This window comes from Oryza glaberrima, chromosome 5, assembly GCF_000147395.1.
Source record: "Oryza glaberrima chromosome 5, OglaRS2, whole genome shotgun sequence".
In the NCBI taxonomy this organism is placed as follows: Eukaryota; Viridiplantae; Streptophyta; class Magnoliopsida; order Poales; family Poaceae; genus Oryza; species Oryza glaberrima.
Genome location: NC_068330.1, coordinates 22,611,025 through 22,630,911, shown reverse-complemented (window position 1 = coordinate 22,630,911; position 19,887 = coordinate 22,611,025). Strand labels below are relative to the sequence as shown.

The following is a 19,887-nucleotide window of genomic DNA, read 5'->3' as shown; positions in this document are numbered from 1 at the left end:
TAATTTAGACTTGGCAGAAATTTCATCGCAGTTGTTGCCGCTTGTTGTGCACTTCGGCGTAAGCGTTCCTTGTTGCATCAGACAACAAGATTTGGAGGTCATCCAAAAACTGCAAGAAGGAATCTTTTGCAGTTGAAAGATGAGCGAAAAAAAGAAGAAGTGCAAGAATTAGATAGCATCTTACCAGGTGATGAAGCGAGATCAGAGTCAGAGACGTGTTCCTTTCATGAGAGGAGAAAAAGAGTTGAAGGAAGCAACCAAATGAAATCAGCAGAAATTAATGGCGTAAACACAGGCTAAATTAGGCACAGTTAGAACTGACGATCAAGATGTGTTTCTTTTCCGTTGTTTCTTCGCGAGCAAATCGCTCAATGAAGTGAGAAAAAAATTACAGCAATTAAGCACCAAGAACGAGTACGAACAGTACATACTGCCGAGCAGTGCTCATATCATAAATAATCTAAGCAGCGCGACGCGCGTCGCCGACGTGCATAGCTCGATCACTCGAACGACGGCGAGGCGACGGCGACGGCGGCGGCGGCGGCGGCGGAGGAGGAGGAGGAGGAGGCTACCCTCGGGGACGTGACGGGGAATAGCGGCAGGAGGCGAGGCGGCTCGGCGCTCCTCGGCGACGGGTGGAGGAAGAACCCCTTCTGCGCGATGGCCGCGGCCTCCTCCTCCGGTGACGCCGCCGACGACGCCGACGCCGGTGACCGGTTGAAGGGGTCGGCCACGAGCGGCGTGACGGGGCTGAGCGCCAGCGACGGGAAGTCGAGCACGCTCGGCGACAGCGCCTCCTGCTGCTGGTGCTGCGCCGCCTTCCTCGGCGACGACGACGCCCCCGCGGCCGCGGCCGCCGCCATCGCCAGCGGCGCGATCATCTTGAAGTTCTTGTGGACGCCGCTCCGGCGCTCGTACAGCTTGAACGCCTGCTTCTTGGGCCGGCATGGCGCGCCGCTGTGGTGGTGCTGGTGGTGGTTGCTCTTGGCCGGTGGCCTCTGTGACGGCGGCGTGGTGTCGGAGCCGGTGAGCATCTGGACGACCTGCTTGAAGGAGGCGGTGTCGGCCTGGACGAAGGTGGTGGGGAACGGGGTGGTGTCGATGGTGCGCGGGACGACGGTCCTCGGGGAAGGCGGGAGGGCGGGTTGTGACGACGACGACGGCGGCGGCGGCGGCGGGCGGTGGGACGACGGCGAAGAGGAGGCGGCGGCGGCGGCGGAGGATGGGGAGGAGGAGGAGGTGGAGGAGGACGGGGAGTTTGGGTCGTGCGCCATGGACGGGAGGAGGAGGAGTTGTTGCTTCCGAGCAGCAACTTCCATTGCAGGAGACGCGAGGCGAGAGGAGGAGCGGTAACCGGAGAAGCGTGGGAATAAGAAGGCGGAGAGAGGAGGGGAGGAGGGTAGTAGAGTTGAAATGTTTGATGCGACTTGGTTAGCGGGGGACTTCAGTTGGCTGGGTGCTCAAGTCGTCTCACTGTCTCAGACTCTCAGCCTCTCTGTTATTTTCTCTCTCTGTGTGTGTTGTTTTATTTTTCCTCTCACAGGTTATTTTGCTGGTTTTCAGTTTGACAGTTTCTGTATCTCACCTTCTAATAATAAGTCTGGATTGTCTGTTTTGAGGTTTCTGTTGTGGTTGGTGGGAGTATAGTGCGATTGTGGTAGTAAAACTGTATTGCTCCCTTAAAAATTACCCCCTAACGGTTTTTATTATATAACACCGTTGATTTTCGTTACAAACTTTGACCATTTATTTTATTCAAAAATTTTATGTAAATATTAAAAAATAAGCGATACTTAAATTTGTTATTGATAAATCAAGCCACGGCAAAAATAATATTTACTTAAATATTTTAAATAAGACGAATTATTAAACATGGTTAAAAAAAATCAACAGTACCATATAGTAAAAACGGAGGTGATATCACCTCTTTATAAGTAAATTCATGTTTTTAAAATTAATGGTATTCTCTTGTTTTGAAAGAGTTTAGGAGATATTAGATTTTTTTCCTAGTAATTTTCAGGTGAAAAACACAATATACAGTGAAGGAAAACCAAAAGAAGAAATTGGATCGTTCCATACTAAAGATTTTTTTTCTTATCATATACTCTATTAAAAGACAATTACGTGTGTGAAATTCTCTTTTTTTACCTCTTAATTTTGCTTCAAATTTCCAATTTGGTCAAGTCTTTTGAAAAATAATATCCAACTAGTTGTGAAATGATCTATTTGTCCTAATACATCTCTTGTTTTATTCATCACCAACCAGACAACATACTATACATCTTCACTCATGTCGTGCCAAGAGCCAACCAGTGAGAAGTTTCCTCACTTATGGGTCTTTGTGGTGGCATGGTTAGTACGGGACAATAGAAATGACAGTGTGATGGCTATTGAATGGCTTATTGTTCTAACTTGTCTAGTTTTTTTTTACTGTTTGATTTTTTTTTAATTTGTTGTGTCAACATTTTAAAATACACACTTCTCTATAACCTCATTTATAAGAGCCTGAATATGATCACTCTTCCAAAGAAAATAGATGGAAAATAGCACATTGCTGCCCTGATCAATGGCAACAAAGATGCCATAGCGACAATGACCATTAATATCGAAGGTAAAACTTCATGGTGGCGACACAGGACACAAGGAGTATAAACGAAACGGTGTTGCAAAACAAGATACCCTAGTTATAGTAAGTCATTACTCAAAAATTAAAGCCACATCTTTCTCACCTAACAAACGAATTTCTAAAGAGAAATATCAAAACGGAAGGAGAAGTGGAAAGATGCCTTTGCTGAAGAAATGCGCCAAGCATTGACTTGGGCAACCTCCAGCCTTGACCCCCATCAGCAGCCTAGCACTAGCAGCAGCTGCTGCTGCCGCCTCCGTGGGTGGTGGGCCGGACAAAAAAAATGCTTCCTTCTTTCCTCCCCTGAATTATGGCTTCTTCTTACTTTCCGAAATATAGAAATATAAAACTAAATATAGAGTATATTCTAATCCAATGAATCTGAACAACTTCTTATCAAGATTCATTTAAGAATAGAGTTAGTACAAAATTTACCATGATATCTGTTAATACGTTTTTTAAATTGAAATGGCATGTTTCAAGAAATATATATAATAGTTGCTTTGAAATATATGAAAAAAATATGCTTTCAGATTTGTAGTAATTAGAACTGCTAATGATTTTTTTGTTTTGTTTTACGTGTGCTGACTTCATCCTCACTGTCAAGTGATGAGTCATCGCCTCGTACCTGCCTGCCCCTGCCTTCCTGCTGCAACCGTGTGGTTGCCGGATTGGAGTAGGTAAGATGGATTTTACTGCCACTGGAATTTCAGTGCAACGCCCATGCACGTACCGGCAGGACGACGACGAGAACGACGACAAGTAGGAGTGTAGTGGTAGTGAAAAAAGGTTTTGGAGTGGTCTCTGTCACGGTGGAAACCGGTGGTACTACGCCCCTGCTTTCTCTGGCTCATCATGGGACTTTGTGAAAGCTGGTATGTGCCAAGTCAATTCCCTTTCTCTTTTCTGTATGAAACCCATTATCGCTGAGAAATTTCTAGCACAGTAGTGAGTCCGGGTTTAGTTATCAATTTCTTTTTTCAAAAAACTTTACATCAAATCTTTAGACACATGTATAAAATATTAAATATAGATAAAAATAAAAATTAACTCCACAGTTTGTATGAGAATCGCGAGACGAATCTTTTAAGCCTGGTTAGTCCATGATTAACCATAAGTGCTACAGCAACTCACATGTGCTAATGACGGTTTAATTAGGCTCAAAAGATTCGTCTCGCGTTTTTTTGGCGAGTTATGAAATTAGTTTTTTCATTCGTGTCCGAAAACCCCTTTCAATATCCGGTCAAATATCCGATGTAACACCCATGAATTTTCTTTTTAGCAGTACTATGAGATTAGGAGTATATTTATTTTGGACTTGGCATTCTTATGTTCCCTTGTATTTTACGTCTCCAATGTGATGAGTACTACATGGATTACACGGGAACTGGACTGTTTCTTACTACTACAACTTCTAGATTATAAATCGAGCTTAGATTATTATTTTTTTAAGAAAGGGAGATGAAAGTGGGAACTCTCTAGGCAGGGGCCAAAATTAGCTCGGTCACATGCACTTTCTTAGGAAAAATTAATCCTTTTTGTTAAAAAAAAACTTTCGAGAGTCCTAATGTGGGGCTCGTAACGATTAATCATGGAATGAATGCCTTCTCCGGACATGCCTCCGCAAGTTAATTAATCCCTTTTTAAATTCCGGCATTAGTGCGCTAGTGAGGACAACCCGTACCGTAGCAAAACAGCATGAATGTAACATATCAATACACGGAGCACTAAAGTATACTAAAAGGGAAATTGAACAGCGACCGTGCATACTCGAGAGATCGACCAGAAAGCCCAGATTCTAGATGGATGCAAATTGGATGCACGATGAAAAGATGAACCAAGAAACCGGGCATCCAGTTCCAGTTTTGACGGCCACGAGAGCAAATTCTGGCCGGTTCAATGCACCATTGATTTGGTTAGTATTATCTCCAGTCCACGGCGTAGAATGGGAGCACACTGATTACGGGTGTGTTCGGCACCCCTTTTCCCAACCCATCTCTCTCTTTTTTGCGCGCACGCTTTTTAAACTACTAAACGTTGTGTTTTTTTAAAAAAAGTTCATATATGAAATTTGCTTTAAAATCAAATTAATTATTTTTTTTAAAAAATAGCTGATACTTAATTAATTACGTGCTAATGAATTGCTCCGTTTCAGTGGTCTGAGATAGGTTCCAACTTCCTCCCGCGAACGCACCCGTACTTGCAGCCCAAAAACGAGAAGGGGAACAATAGAAAGCAAGTGAAAGGATGCTGCTGGCCACAATTGATAAATCTAGGAAGATCACAGAGGGCAGAAAGGGAGAATACGTTGCAAGTGGCTCATATTTCACCGAGATGAGATGAGACGATCTCACTCGACCGGTCGACACTCGTTTTTTGCGTGATTCGATCAAAGTAAGGCCTAGTCAATCATCATCTTTTACACTTTCTACGGTACTAGTAGCAGCGGATTCGGTAAAACCCTGATTAAATCAAACAGCGTGTTCTTCTCTAAAAACAAACGGATTCACGCAAAAATTCTTAGTTCCAGATGACTAATCCTCCTCGTTTTTTTTTAACAAAATCCGGCGAAACAGGTGACATGTCGCGGAAAACCGCGGTAAAAGCCGGGGCGTCAATACATGGACAAGATGTGGGGCAAAAGGTTTAGCTAGAATAGTGCTGTAACCTTCCTGACTTCGTGTGATTCTGTAGTTTCTGCTCTCTGCTCCCTCTGTTCCCCTTTCCTGTTTTTCTTTTTTTTCTTTTCCCCACCATTCGGTGATCCTCCCTCGCTTAGGCTGTGTTTTTTTTTTCAGCGCATAGTTTATATTTTGGTTGAAGTTGAAGATGATATGACTAAAAAATTATGTGTGTATAATAGGTTGATGTGATGGAAAAGGACTTAAATTTGGATCTAAACTTGATCTAAACAGAGCCTTAATATAAAACCAGCAAAAGCTGGCTTAAGTTTTTTAAAAAAAAGCCGGGGCGTGACAAATGGCACGAGACGGCGGCTCGGCGAGGAGACATCAGCAGCGACCGATCGACCGCCGGGTCGGCGGCGGTGGCTTCGCGCTCGCCAATCGCCATGCAGCAGCAGCCAGCAGGCAACGAGACCGGGAGATCTCGGCCGAATCCGCGCCGGGTCCCAGCCTGATCCCAGCGCCGCCCGCGCGCGCGCGGTCGACGCCACTCGCCGTCAAAAAGGCCGTAAGCCGAGCTCGATCGCCTCGCTTTCCACCGGGTTTGACATGTATCGGCGTCGCTGCCGTGCCAGCCAGCAACGCGGGCGCGAGGGCGAGGCCAGCGGGAGGGGGAGACGAGGGGATCGGAATCATCATAGCACCACGCCACCACCCTGGTCAAACGACGGTCCGTCGCGCACTCGCGCCGCGTAACGTCGCCTTCGTTGCTGTTTTTGTGCGACTGTGCGAGGATCGAGTGGCTTCTGATTTTGCACAGGCCAAATGAAAAAGTTACCTATTCCCTCTATCTAAATGGGATATTGCTACACATACGAATGGTACGTACGATTTGTGTCCGATTAATACTTAGCTGCTGCTTACCTTGGCTAACATGGAGAGAAGCTGGCTTGTATGAAGTGAATTAGTTGGCAGATGAGCCCGGGTCTAACGGGGTGAGGTGTATGACAGTACAAGTACTCATCTAAATGTAAGACACAAATAATTCTAACACTAAGATCACTCGAATAAATACAAGTATTCAATAAGACTAAGATCTTAAGAGCGGAGATTTTAAAAATGAATTAACGGAGAGGATATATGCTATGCATGTATATAAGGGGGTGTTTATTTACCAGCCACACTTTTGTCACACACCTAATGTTAGCTATGTTTGATCACATTGACAGTTGTTTGGTTGTAGCTACAGTTGGGGCAATATTCTTTTCCAACAAATCATTGACTCGGAAAAGTGTGGCAAAAAATTTGATCACGTCAACTTAGGTAAGTGTGGTAATATTTGTTGACAAATGGTGACAAAGTATGGCTAGGAACTAAACACACCCTACGTCTTATATTAGGAAATATAAAAAAATCAGTTGTGCCTTATACTTTATAAGGAGGAGAGATTTTCTTTTTAGGCTTAGACTTTTTAACAGGTAAATAAATCCAAACAAGCAAACATTATATGACGATGAAGTCAAGAAGATCTAGTCAGAACATGTTAAAGCCTTTGTTTCCACCCTTGTCGCCATATATGCATAAGCAAGGGTGTTCATTTGTTCAATGAAAAAAAAGCTGGGATTGCAATGACACTTGTGCCTTGGCAAATAGGCAGACTTTTGCAGAAATTTCATCATACAGCTCAATTCCATATTGACGGAGAAAATTCCACGGTTCCAACTAGGGACCCGCCTAACTATGCCAAGAGGGATTCCAGAGTTAGAGCAAGAATAATAATACGGTCAGCTGCTTACTGTATAGATCTTTATAGCCTATCTTTCAGCTCACTCATATAGTGGTTAACTTTTTAATATAAATATATGATTCATCTGTCTGTCTCACAGATTTTCTTGGTTCCTATGTCTAAGCCTGCTTCTCATCCACCTCAGCATTTAGCCTTCTTATATTACACTTGCTCTTAGGAAATCATGCAAATCTTGCATTCGTTCATGGTGGGTCCAACCTACGTTTCTTTCCACAGATTCCGTAAGTTCTAATGAGTCGAAAACCAGGCCAATGGTGGTGTTCCCACTTGGAACAAGAAAAAGGAAAGGGAGAGATTAGCCTGGCCTTTGTGTTGTGAGCTAATAATTTGGGTGTTGTGAGCTAATTTGGGGCCATTAAAACTTCTTTGACCACCAAGAAACCAACTGTGCAACCACACATTTCTACAGGTTGCACATTTCTACATCTAACCTGCACCTTGGCTAGGCTGCTCCATCCGGACCACACTCGCTGTCCACACTCAGCTCGGTCACACACTCTTCAGTTATTAGATGGCCTACCTGGCCAGCTCTCATTGACTCTCAATAGCTCCCAACAAGTATGTGATACTCATCACTGCTCACAAACATTTCCTTTGTTCTGAACACTAGCTATCACTGCTCATCTTGCTTGCCACACTGTTTCTCTTGTCGTCTGTACTGCCTGAACAGTCTGAATTTGGTGCCAATTGGCAATGGAAATTCTCAGTGGGCTAAGCAAATTGGCAGCCAAAGCGTAGAGAGAAAGCATCGTGCCTGTAGTGGACTGCACACGGTTTTTTGCTGTACCCATCCTCATCCTTCACTTTCTTGCGTCTCCAGGATAGTGTGTGTTCTTGTGAAGCTCACCTATCATGCATCTATGGATTTATTGACTTGATTTTTTTTTTGGTTCTCGTTCTTCCTCTCTCATTGGACCATGCAGGTGGAGGACCAGAACCAGATGCCTTTCTGACGACCAAAAAAAAAAATCTAGCACCAGGTTCTTCTTTCAGCTATGATCTCACTCTATTCCAACAGCTGCATGCTGCTATAGATTCACCGGCTCACGAGTCCCGACCTCGCTATCCATCTAGCACTGAAGAATCCAATGCTGCTGATTGTTTCTACAATTCTACATGCCAAAAAAAGAGCAGTTAAAGCAGCATGTGTACCCCCGTAGTAATGGAGTGGCACGCCGTTCGCCTGAAGCTGTCCTGGCTACTACTATGACGTATGATGATAAAATCGGATGCCACAAGTTGGAAATTTTTACTTCATCTTTTGTCAAACAAATTTGATGCGTGATGAGGACTTACCGTGCCATAGATGGAGTGAAAAAGACGCCCTTTTTGGCTCAAGTTGTCCCAAGGGCAGCTCACGAGAGAAGTGAATTCCATTTCTTGTGACATTTGTGGAATAGGGACTCACCACCACCCATTGACAAACAAAGAGGTAGGACCATCAGAACCTGGGACCAAGAGAGGGGCTGAATAAGCTAGGCATCCATTTCCTGAGAGACATTCCCTGAGCAAAGGACATATATTGGTTTCTACTTTCTAGTTTCTACAATGGCGTATGGATTCAACTATATTGACAGCTTGAATGGTACATGTAGTCGTATGGTTTGGTTCAATGGAGCGAAGACAATTCAACTTCATTCAGAGGCAGCACCATTACGGTTTTCACCAAACAGGGAGCCAAGCCTGTGTCACAGATGATTTCAGGATTACTACAAGTGAACAAGGCCACCTTCAGATCACACGTCTCTATGTTAGGTATCATGTCCTATTTAACAAGCGCATAATTTAACGGCATGTTAAAAGGGGTAAATCGTATACGAATGCACAAATGGAACAAATCTTTTATACTCCATCTGTCTCTTAAAAGATAATAATTTTAGCTAGTCAAAGACATATTGAGTAAGATGTTTACTCCGTAAAAGACATGTGTTCTTCATTAATACGGAGAGAAAACTATAGGGAAAAAGAGAAGGACAAGATGTATTATTGGCTCGTTGATTAAAAATGAGAAGAAAATGATAAAGTAGTATTAACGATGTTTAGTGAACCACTTTAAAACTATACTCTTTTAGTGACAAATTTATAGTCTAAAACTACATCATGACGAAGTAAATGCAGTTAGAAAATCATATGCTTCTGTTCTACTAGTTAGTTGACTGACATGTTTTTTCTAATAACGAAAAGGATATAACAAAATAAGTAGATTCACTGCCATGATATGGAGGAAGAGCTTGTCATTTGCTGTCTCACCACCCAACATAATGCTCAAGGCAAACAAAGGCAGTCCATGGTATTTATATGCTTATGTGTTTTAATCCAAGCCCAGGCGATGGCACAAGCCCTAAAAAATTAAAATTAGAGAAGACTTTCTCATTCGATTTTTCTGAAGTTACCATTTTTCACTTCTACTGATTTGGCCAGAACGAACTTGTTTTTTTTTCTCTTCGATAAGTGTTAGTATTACAGATGATAATTACAATCACCAAAAGATACAAAAGAAACCGGGCGTGATACGGAGAGATTTGGGGGAACTCATCGCGCGAGCAGATGCCGCCGCTGCCGCCGCCGCCGCCGCCGCCGCCTCCGATGATCTGTCGGCTCGGCTCTCTTGCAGAGCGGTCGGCGGTGAATGACGAGGAATTTTTTTTATTTATACATTTTTTATTAAAATATTTACAAAAATAATTTTTTGTTTTAAAAATTTACAAATCTAATTGCCTGCTGCCCTCAAGAAGGGCGAGGGCGGCAAGGGACGTAAATGCAAAATTTTTATTTGTGTTTAAACCCTTTCCACCAGTTTTAATTGCTTAAAAACTAATAATGCTTATTCGATACTCTAAATGATTTTAAATGGAAAACTGATAAACTACAATGTTATAGAACTCATCAAGATCTACAACTTTTATATAAAGTTTATCTCCATCCAATGTCGTTTGAAATGTAGATCTGAGATTTTTAAAATGTGTTTTATATTTTGTAACGAATATTTGGATATCTAAAACATCTTAAATGAAAAAGTTGTTAACTACAAAGTTGTAGATCTCCTTGAAATCTACAATTTTGATATAAAGTTTTATTTCATCTAACTTTATATAATATAATTTTAAATTGTAAAATCATAGAGCTAACAATTTGTGCTGAAAAATTTGTATTTAGGTCCCTAGCCGCCCTCTGTAAAAAATCGCCCTCCCAAAGGGTGGCAGGCGATTAGATTTGTAAATTTTCAAAACAAAAAATTATTTTTGTAAATATTTTAATAAAAAAATGTATAAATAAAAAAAATTCAATGACGAGAAGGCGACGGCCCATGGGAAGGCCACCGGCCACCGCAAGGCGCCTGGGCCATGCCCATGGTCTCCTCACCCCTCGCGGCCCAGGACGTCGGCGTCGCGGGTGTTGTTGGGCCGAACCGTGCGCGAAAACGAGGCGAAGCCACGAGGAAATCTGGGCTCGCGTCGCGTGGATTTCGGCGAGCGCTGGCCCGTGCTGAGCGGAGTGCCCGTGTACGAGGCCCAGTGAAACCAGACTGCAACGACGGATTCACTGGGCTACTAGCTCAGGGAAATAGGACTAAGTTCACTTTAGGCCTTCGAATTATGGCCTTAAATCACAATACCAGATATAACATGTCAACTTATAGTTCCTGTTTTTTTTCCTTTTTTGGGGAGTGAGGATCTTTAGCTCTTCATGCATAAAGTATTATACCCATGATTAAATACTATAGTTTTTTTCTCTCTTTCTCTCTCTCTTTTCATTGAGCTTATCCTACAATGCGTTGAGTATAATATTTTTGACAGATGCAACACATATAAGTTAGTACTCTTTCCATTTTTTAATATGTGACACTGTTAACTTTTGTTATAACCTTCGACTATTCATTTTATAATTCAAAAATTTTGTACTAATATTAAAAATATAAGTAACGCTAAAATGTTTACTTAATTTACTTAAGTTGTGATAAATCAAGCCACCACAACAATATATATATATATATATATATATATATATATATATTTATATTTACTTAAATTATTTTTATAAGATGAATGATCAAACACAATTTATAAAGTTAATGGTGTTATATATTAAATATAAAGGTAAAATATATTTAACCAATACAGATCTGTAACATCTTGGTGAATCCTTTTGATTTGATCTTATCTTGGACGGGGAGGGGTAAGTGATTGCCAACAATGACATCCAGCGCATGTTAAGTTTTTTAAGCACAGCGAAGCCATTGGCGGCAGTGGAAAGTGGAAACGACCGTAGTATTCACCAAGACCTACGACACACAAATCAATTGGCCAACTACAGTTACAGTTTATAATGGAGCGCGTGAGTGATACATGAACTTTTAATTTGCTTTTGTATGATTTTTCTGCCTCCTCATCCAACATACATCACACGCATTTGCTTGAGAAAGGTAGGACAAAAAGTTCAGATGCTACCCAACCATGCACTAGTGCTTATTCACTACGACATCATGACCCAACATTTCGAATAACCAACCAGCGGTAGAAAGGAAATTTTGATGGCAATTTGTCCCTGCCAGTCATGATGTAGTGATGATGCTTCAGTTTCATATTTAACGAGAAGTTAATTTCCGGAATGGTACGTCATGGCGTAGCTAGTGAGATGCTTCATTTCAGCCCACCGGTTAATTAATTATAGGATTCAGGAGCTAATCAGCACATAGATTGCCTACGTAACCAGGTGCCGACTGATGATGATCAGGACAAGGATTAGATCGCTCCCTAAGTCTCTATACTTCACACGTCTCCCCCTCTATAATCGCCAAAAATTTGTCCATCCTTAAAAGGTACTCTCTCCGTACTAAAATATAAGAAGTTTTAGTTGAGTAGAACACATCGTAATATTATAAATTTAGACAGATAACTTATTTAAATTTATAGTATATTAGTATTAGTACGTGTTTCATCCAATTAAAACTCGGGACGAAGGAGTATATACATACGACTAATCATGCTGGCCGTGCGCAAATAAAAAAAATGGTGCATCACGTAGACTTTCTGCAGGATACAGCTGAGCAGATCACGAAACCACTTGCCTCTTGCGTAACGTAGAAACGATTAAACGATCGAACAGAGGAAATTTTAAAAAGAAATGCCGTTGTCAACACAGTACATCTGACGCGGCGTTTTGGAACCATTTGGGCAGTGTCGCAGTCGCTGAGCGGACTGACCAAGCTAACAATTCATCTCATTTTTCTGCCACTCATGCAAATTAAATTAAGATGCCTTCTGAGAAATGAGAATTAATTGGTCGCGAATTCGTTCGCGGTTCGTCGCTCTTTACCAAACTTTTGAAAAGTTCAGATTAATTTTCGCTAGAATTACATAGGTAAAACTAAGCACAAATTCATGGGCAAGCTAGCTAGTCACGCGCGGTTCAGGAGTTCTTTCAGAAAAAGAAAAAGAAAGAACATAAAAGAAAAGGAGAAGAGTCGCGAGGTGTTCGATCAGGTCTCGAGGAAGCCGGTCATGCGGAGCACGGCGGTGCGGACGTCGCGGAGGTCGCGGCCCTTGAGCGTGCGCCCGTTCCCCACGCACACCGAGAACGCCGCCCTCTCCTCCGAGCACCGCCGCGCCCTCGCCGCCACCAGCTCGTGCGGCGGCACGAACGCCGCCGCCGGCGCCGTGCTCCCGTGGCTGATCCTCCGCGTCGTCGCCGCCCTTGTCACCGGTATGCCCACGGGCGCCGACGGCGTGGCGCCGGCGCTGCCACGTGAGTCGTCGGCGGCGGCGGCGTCCACGCCACCATGCTGCTGCTGCTCCTGGTGGCGGCGGCGGCGGGCGTCGTCGTCGCGGCGGAGGTGGTGGTGGTGGTCCGGCCAGAGGACGTCGGCTTCTTGGAACTCCTCCATGGCCGCGGCGAGCCCGCGCGTGCGGCGTCGTTTATATAGAGGAGAGGAATCAATCGACGCTTGAAAGAAATCAATGATCGATGTGATGTGACAGTGAGCACACTCGAGAGCAACGATGGCGTCATGCGTGCATGGGAGTGGTTGGGTTGGGTTGGCACGCCGGTTTTTCGGCCATGCGCGCGCGCGCGGTTTCGTAGCGGTGGAGGTTAGGGTCGGCGCGCGTCGGCCGTCGCTTGCTGCTGCTAGCTGCAATCTGTTTCTTGGTTTGCCATCATGCGGCAATTAGCAAGCTCATCATATCCTCTCTCTCTCTCTCTCTCTCTCTCTTCTGAACAGAAGGAAGTGGATTTGTGTCCCTCGAGGGGATATCTTCTTGTTTTATGAATGTTGTTCAAAAAATTATAAAAAAATATTTAAATAATTTGTTAAAATAGATCAATATATGATATATCTTTTCGCAAATATGCGATTTAAAATTTGACCTATACAGTTCGAAACAAAAATAACTATTCTTTTCGAACATGCCATTTCCATGCTAGCTTAATATGTGTCCATCCGTGTGCATATACATACAACTGCTGTTTTTTTTCCTTTTAGATAAACAAAATACTGGGGGCTTTCTGTGTAGTCTCATGTTGAGATTTGAATGTTGCGTATTCGTGGCACGCTAATTCAGATAGCAAAATGTTTTTTAAAAGTAAATGAAGACATATTCAAATTGGCAGGTATAGCGGCAGTGACAAAGCCTGAAATTATCTAAGCCTAGGACTCAACCAAAGATTATGTTTTCTTCAAATTTTATTCAAAATGCATTTTCCCATGCAGACGAAAACCCATCGTTGGTCCCCTTGTAGTAGTGAGGTAAGCAAGGTGTGATGCCCTAGTTGCTATAGACTTCATGACCATTATACCGAGCCACCTTATGATTAGTGCCTCTAAGATTAATCAAGGATTTATTTTGAATTTCAATTGATGCATCTCTTAGCGGATTTCTTATTTCAAATATTTTTAATTACCCTGCATGCCACTTATTTCTATTATATCCTTTAACTAACCACTATCAAACCAATTACTGCCATAACGAAACACTTACCATCCCGAGCATAATAGGTCCACTACAGATCACATGTAGCACTGAGAATCTATCTCATATTCCATGACAACAAAATGGTAAGAAGAGTTCATTATAAAGTTTAACAAAGGCTTTTCGAAACAAAAAGAAACAAATTGCAAGGGTTCAACGGTGGACAGCCTCATCCGGCACACATTAGTACAGAGAATTTGTCGTCAAAGAGAAGCTCATAGTCATATGCTGCTCGGGCTGGCTCCGCACAATCGTAGTAGGGGTTTGGTTGACCGTGGACTTGCTGCTAAGGTTATAGTAAGGCCATGATGGAGTAATAAGGTTGAATGTTCTGGCTGTGTCCTTGTCATTACTTAATTCCCAATCGAACAGGTCGGCAGGGAGATAATAATAATACAATACTCACTAATTTGTTACTAGTAGTGTTGATTAGTATTATCGACAACTAATAACTTTAAAATGTCAGGCCCCGTTTGGTAGCGCTCCAAACTCTCACTCTAATGGGAGCTGGCTCTTGTATGAGTCGGAGACCAGCTGAAAAGTGTTTGGCTAGTTTTCAGCTCCAGATTTAAAATTGAAAAACAAAAAAGAAAAAGAATGCAATCCCCAATCGTCTAGGTCGCTGGTCGCCGGTCACTGTTGCCGTCCTCGCGTGCAAGCCCGTCGTCGTCCCCGCCCGCGTGCCATCCTCCGCCCACAACGCGCCGTCCTCGCCCGTGCGCCGCCCTTCCCTGGCCGTGCGCCACCCGCGCCGCTCGTCCCCATCGTCGGAGCGACGACATCAACCCCGCCGCCAGCCGCACCGCCTTTCCTCGTCGTCGGAGCGCCGCCGTCGACCCCGCCGCCAGCCGCGCCTGCCCATGGCCAGTGGGAGAGGTTAGGGTGACGAGAGGGAGAGAGAGAGGGGGGTGAGGAGGCGAGTTTGGGGTAGTTGAGTGGTATTTTTGTGTAAATATGTTAAAATTTTAAAGGGTAGTGGGTCTTTTGGGTTGAGTGGAGTTGGGGAGCAGTGAAAACCCAGCTCCACCCCCGTAGTTCATTTTTTCAGTAGTAGCTCTGCTAACACCACTTCAAAAAAGTGAGGATTTGGACCGTTTGGTATAGCTCCGGCTCCAAATAAGTTGGAGTTGAGAGCTAGAGCTGTGCTAAATGGGGCCTTAGTCAGTTAGTCTACGACGAATGAAAGTTTAACGCATGGTTAAGTTTAGAGTGTAATATACATCTTTAAAAATATTTTTATTCCTTTTTATGGAAGAGATGAGTGGTCAAAACATACAAATGAATTATTGACTTATTGTCATTTATTAAAAAAAAAGATGGAGTAACAGGGAATTAGTGTAAGCAGCAGAAACAAGTGAAGTAAGCATACATATCGTTTGACGTTGACGATATAATATTAATGGTCGGGGCGGCACTCAGATTTCTTGATGACCATAGGTTACATGTAATCAAATCGGTCTAGCACCTAGGGCTCATACATGCATTTTCATATATATCTCTATTTTAGTAAAGTTCCCAAACAATCGAGTTCATCTCAAAAATTAATCCGATGCTTCTCGAAGAAAAGATTCATGAATTGTTACTACGAACGTTGATAATAAACCGAAGAAAATGCAATGCAGCACAAAATAAATTATGCATATGCAACACAGACAGAAACAACTGATTGACGTACGATTGCTGAGTACGGCGGTAGGGACGGATCCAGAATAAAATTTTAGGAAAGACTCATCTTCTTCTTGCTCCTTCAGCCTCCCTTCTCTTTCTCTTGATCTTCCTCTCTCTCTTTTTCCCCTTTTCTCTCTCCTTCGATCAATGATGATCCAACAGGGTAGGGGGACTCAAGTCCCCTCCCCCTCGGCACTCACATTGGATCCGCTCCTATATGATGGGTATAATGACTTCTTTTATATACTTTAGCATGAAACAAATTATTGTTAATTTATACAAAATGGAAAAGAAGTTTTATTTATCATCATCAAGGAGATACCACTCAAATATGTCTGTCCATTCAGAGGGGGTAGGATTGAAACATGTAATTGCTAGTTTTGCCCTATCTGCTAAGTCACTTCTCTCGCTACCGCAACCCGCAAGCGGTGAGCCCATGCATCCGAGCTTTAGGGTAGATATGCCGTATGCAGATGGGGTAGAGTGGAGCCAGGGAGAGGAACAGGATGGAGCAGGAAAGACGTTAGATGTGCGATGCGACCAAGTGTCCGCGTGCTTTAGGGTACGCATACGGAAATAAGACCCAAGTGCTATTTCCATGCTTGGTACCTGATGGAAATGAATGTCCGTTACCATTAGGTATCGAGTATTAATTTCTAACATATGACGTTGCTGTAGAGGGATAAGAAGGGTGACTTATCTGTCGTCTAGCAGCTAAAAGAGGGTATCCTGACTTCCTGAGTAATTGAAAAAATGGAGTTTGATGAACGATTACGATTTGGTACCTCCCTTCCTTATTCTCGATTACTGTAAAAATCGTTCATTAAGTATTCTTAATGTATAAACCAAGAGAAATTTTATAATCTTTGAAAAAGTACCTCGAGATAGCTAAATTTTGCACTAAAAATTTTGGTATCTCAAGACAACTGGCACCCAAAATAAGTAGCATCTGAAGATACTAAAGTTTATATTAGAAAATATCATAATTTCCGATACCTTTTCAAGGGTGGTAAAATTATCCATAAGCCAGATAGCTTAGATAGATGTATTGTTGTTTTTTATTGGCTGCTAGCTGCAGCCTGCAGGCACTCATATATGAATATTATTGCGTCATGCATTTCTCATGCCTCCTGCAGCTATACCTCTGATCCGTCGATGCTGCATGTTGTTACTCAGGAACAGGAAGCAACAATCAAGATGAAAATAAAAGGCTTAGAAAAATATAAGCATGCGGCAGTACTCTGAAGAACATGAACGGCAATATTTCGGTCTTCCGATCAGTATCACGCGAAAGTACAAAGATTGCATTCACCTCACTTAAACTGCATGCATGCAAAGCAAACATTTTCTCCCTGTCGTTTCTGCAGATTACTGAAAATGAAAAAAAAACCAATTGCACATTTGAAAGGATTAATTGCATATTTATTTTCTATCTGATCAATTGCACTCCTCATATGAAGTACATGTCCGGTAATAATCTCTTGAATTTGATGGCTTTCAAACGAGCCATCCAAACAATTCTTCAATCCGAGCTCCATGAAAAGCAAGAAAACTATAATATATATACAAACCCAAAAAAGAATTCAACTCACCAGTTTCCATTTCTATCTAATTAACCCCCAAAAAAAAAACTCAATCAGCAAGTTTAATGGAGGCTACCGGCGTCGACGACGATGCAGATGCACCAACACCGTCGTGGGGTCTCGGTCTCGGGTAGGGATATCGATCGGAGACGAGAGCAAGCGTTCGCCGGCGGCGGCGGCGGCCGCCGCCTCCGTATCCATGCGGCGGCTTCCGGCCTCTCCGGAAAGCCACCAAATCAACTCCCCCACGTCGTCGTCGAGCTGATGATCTCTCGCGGTGTCCTCGCCGCCGGCGTCGTCATCCGGCCAGAGCACGTCCGCCTCCTGGAACTCCTCCGCCTGCACGTCGTCGTCGTCGTCGCCGTCGAGCCAGGCAGCCGTGGACGCGACGTCGGAGCGGCGGCGACGACCGAACGGCGTCGCGGTGGACGTCGACGATCCGCGCGAGGGGAGGACGGGAGCGGCGGCGCCTTGCAGTTGCAGCACCAGCACCGGCAGCTGGGCTCCTCGCGAGGGCGGCGGCGGCGTCGTCTCCGACTCCGGCCATAAGACGTCAGCTTCTTGGAGCTCTTCCATTAATTGCTGCTTAATTACGTACTCAGCTTGGGCTAGAAACTGGAATCAAGTTGCGGAGTTGCCGTAATAGCCGAGCATTTTTGTAAGAAGAACGAGCTTGCTCCGGGCCCGTGACGTGACGTAGCGGGCACTCTTTAGATGGTGTTTGAGATAGTTAAAGATAAAATTAAAGTCCAATGAATGTTAAAGAAAAAAATATTATCACATAATTAATTGAATTTTTGTTAGTACGTACTTAAAACATAGATTTATTTTATATTTTAAAATAAGTTTTATATAGGAAGTTTTTAATAAGAAACACAATGTAATGAAGGTGTCATTTTCAAACAAAAAAACGAGGTGCCATTTTCAGTTTCAATAGTTCTGAAATGCTTGTAGAATGGCAAATTATGTGCTGTAATCCGCATTTTAATGGGACTTTTATCTGTTTATGGAGTGCTGTTTGTGTTAACTGCGAAATGTCAACGGCAAAGAAATTGATTTTTCCTTTTTCTTTCCCTACAGAGATCGATGCAGAGAGATTATTCATCAAACAGTACAGGAGAATTTTCATTTCCATTTTAGGGATAATTTTTCTAAAAATTTATAATGAAGTCATGCATACAAGTGTACCACCAATATTGTTGCAAATGTAAAATTTCATAAAATGTCTACGTCGGCGTACATTCGTATATGTATAGATAGGTTTGATTTATAAGATACGGTAGAGAGATCATAGATTGACGAAAGCAAGCACAAAACAAAGCCAAATTGCATTACTAAAATGGGCATCCAATTATTTGAAAGCTCAACGCTTGACCAGGTAGTTAGTGCAGGAATGTTATTAGGGCTGTGTTTAGATCTAAAGTTTGGATCCAAACTTCAGTCCTTTTCAATCACATCAACCTGTCATACACACATAACTTTTCAGTCACATCATCTCCAATTTCAACCAAAATCCAAACTTTGCGCTGAACTAAACACAGCCTAGGAAGCCCCCTCTGCACTACTGATGACGTTCTCCATGGTGGCACGATTTTATAGTGAGAAGATAACTCTAGCTTTTGATCAAATGTAACGTTAACTCTCATGGCCTGATTTTCTATTGTCGAGTACTATTTATCGGACGGTTGAAAATGTGTTATAATCAATGTTTTAAATAACGGGCTAAGGCATTTAGCAGTTAGCTTCTCAAACAGCTATAGCGAGCTAAATGGAGTTATAGCGGCTAAATTGTACATGAGAGCAAATAGCTAGAACCCTTCTCAAACAGCTATAGCGGGAGATTTAAAACCCTGGTTATAATGGAGAGTTGCATAGTAGTGTTGCTAGTCATTGAAAATACAGAGGATCATTTTGACGTTTTCCTCTCGGCGCGGGTATGCAGTTGACTCTGTCCGGACCTTGGAGTTGCAACTTGCACTGGACATCCCTTTAGAATGTCAAAGAGAAATAAAAAGCACCAGTTTAGCATCGAGCTTCCAAAACTTTAGGATCCAAAGCAAATATTCATGACTTGAGCTATGTCAAAAACTGTTTTTTTTATTACATAGTAGACGCGGCACATGCACTCATACCATTACACACGCAACACCACACTCACACACCCGCGAATACGTCTCATAATACACGCTAAAAAGGAAAGACAAAAACCAACAATACATCCGTAATGTTACTAAAATCATGTTGAAAGTCTATCTGCATGTGTATAATTGTGGGTATCAGGATTTGCATGTGAAATAAGTGGTTCTCATCCTGATTCTGAAGTTGCTTATATGCGGTTATGCTGCCTGAAAAAAGTTTAACCAATCTAGTGGATTTAATGAAAACTGGAAGTAATCTGTGTTGATCTATTACTTTTTCAACTCCCGTCCATAACCGGAGGGCATGTGATAATAATACCAGCTGGTTGTAAGTGGGAGATGGTTTTTGTGCATTCTAAAGTTCAGAATGCAGCTGGGCATTTTTATAAAGTTGGATCGTTTATAAATGCAGTCTCTAAAAAAAGTTCAGAAATGAAGACAAATTCAGCAGAAAATTCTGCTGCAGAACTGCT

The 19,887-nt window shown here is 42.8% G+C and overlaps 2 protein-coding genes across 2 annotated transcripts; both read right to left on the bottom strand.

Moving 5' to 3' along the window:
* Positions 1 to 318: 318 nt before the first annotated feature.
* On the bottom strand, positions 319 to 1,422 carry LOC127773018 (VQ motif-containing protein 4-like). The gene has a single exon (XM_052299029.1). The coding sequence runs from the start codon at positions 1,317 to 1,319 to the stop codon at positions 501 to 503; it is 819 nt and encodes a 272-aa protein (XP_052154989.1). The 5' UTR covers positions 1,320 to 1,422; the 3' UTR covers positions 319 to 500.
* Positions 1,423 to 12,305: 10,883 nt separating this feature from the next.
* LOC127774944 (uncharacterized) lies at positions 12,306 to 13,061 on the bottom strand. The gene has a single exon (XM_052301234.1). It carries the CDS (start codon positions 12,939 to 12,941, stop codon positions 12,537 to 12,539), a length of 405 nt encoding a protein of 134 aa, XP_052157194.1. The 5' UTR covers positions 12,942 to 13,061; the 3' UTR covers positions 12,306 to 12,536.
* Between the last annotated feature and the right edge of the window lie 6,826 nt (positions 13,062 to 19,887).

Excerpts from the sequence above, each read along its gene's own strand:
- LOC127773018 (XM_052299029.1), bottom strand. The coding sequence starts at position 1,319 with ATGGAAGTTGCTGCTCGGAAGCAACAACTCCTCCTCCTCCCGTCCATG.
- LOC127774944 (XM_052301234.1), bottom strand. The coding sequence starts at position 12,941 with ATGGAGGAGTTCCAAGAAGCCGACGTCCTCTGGCCGGACCACCACCAC.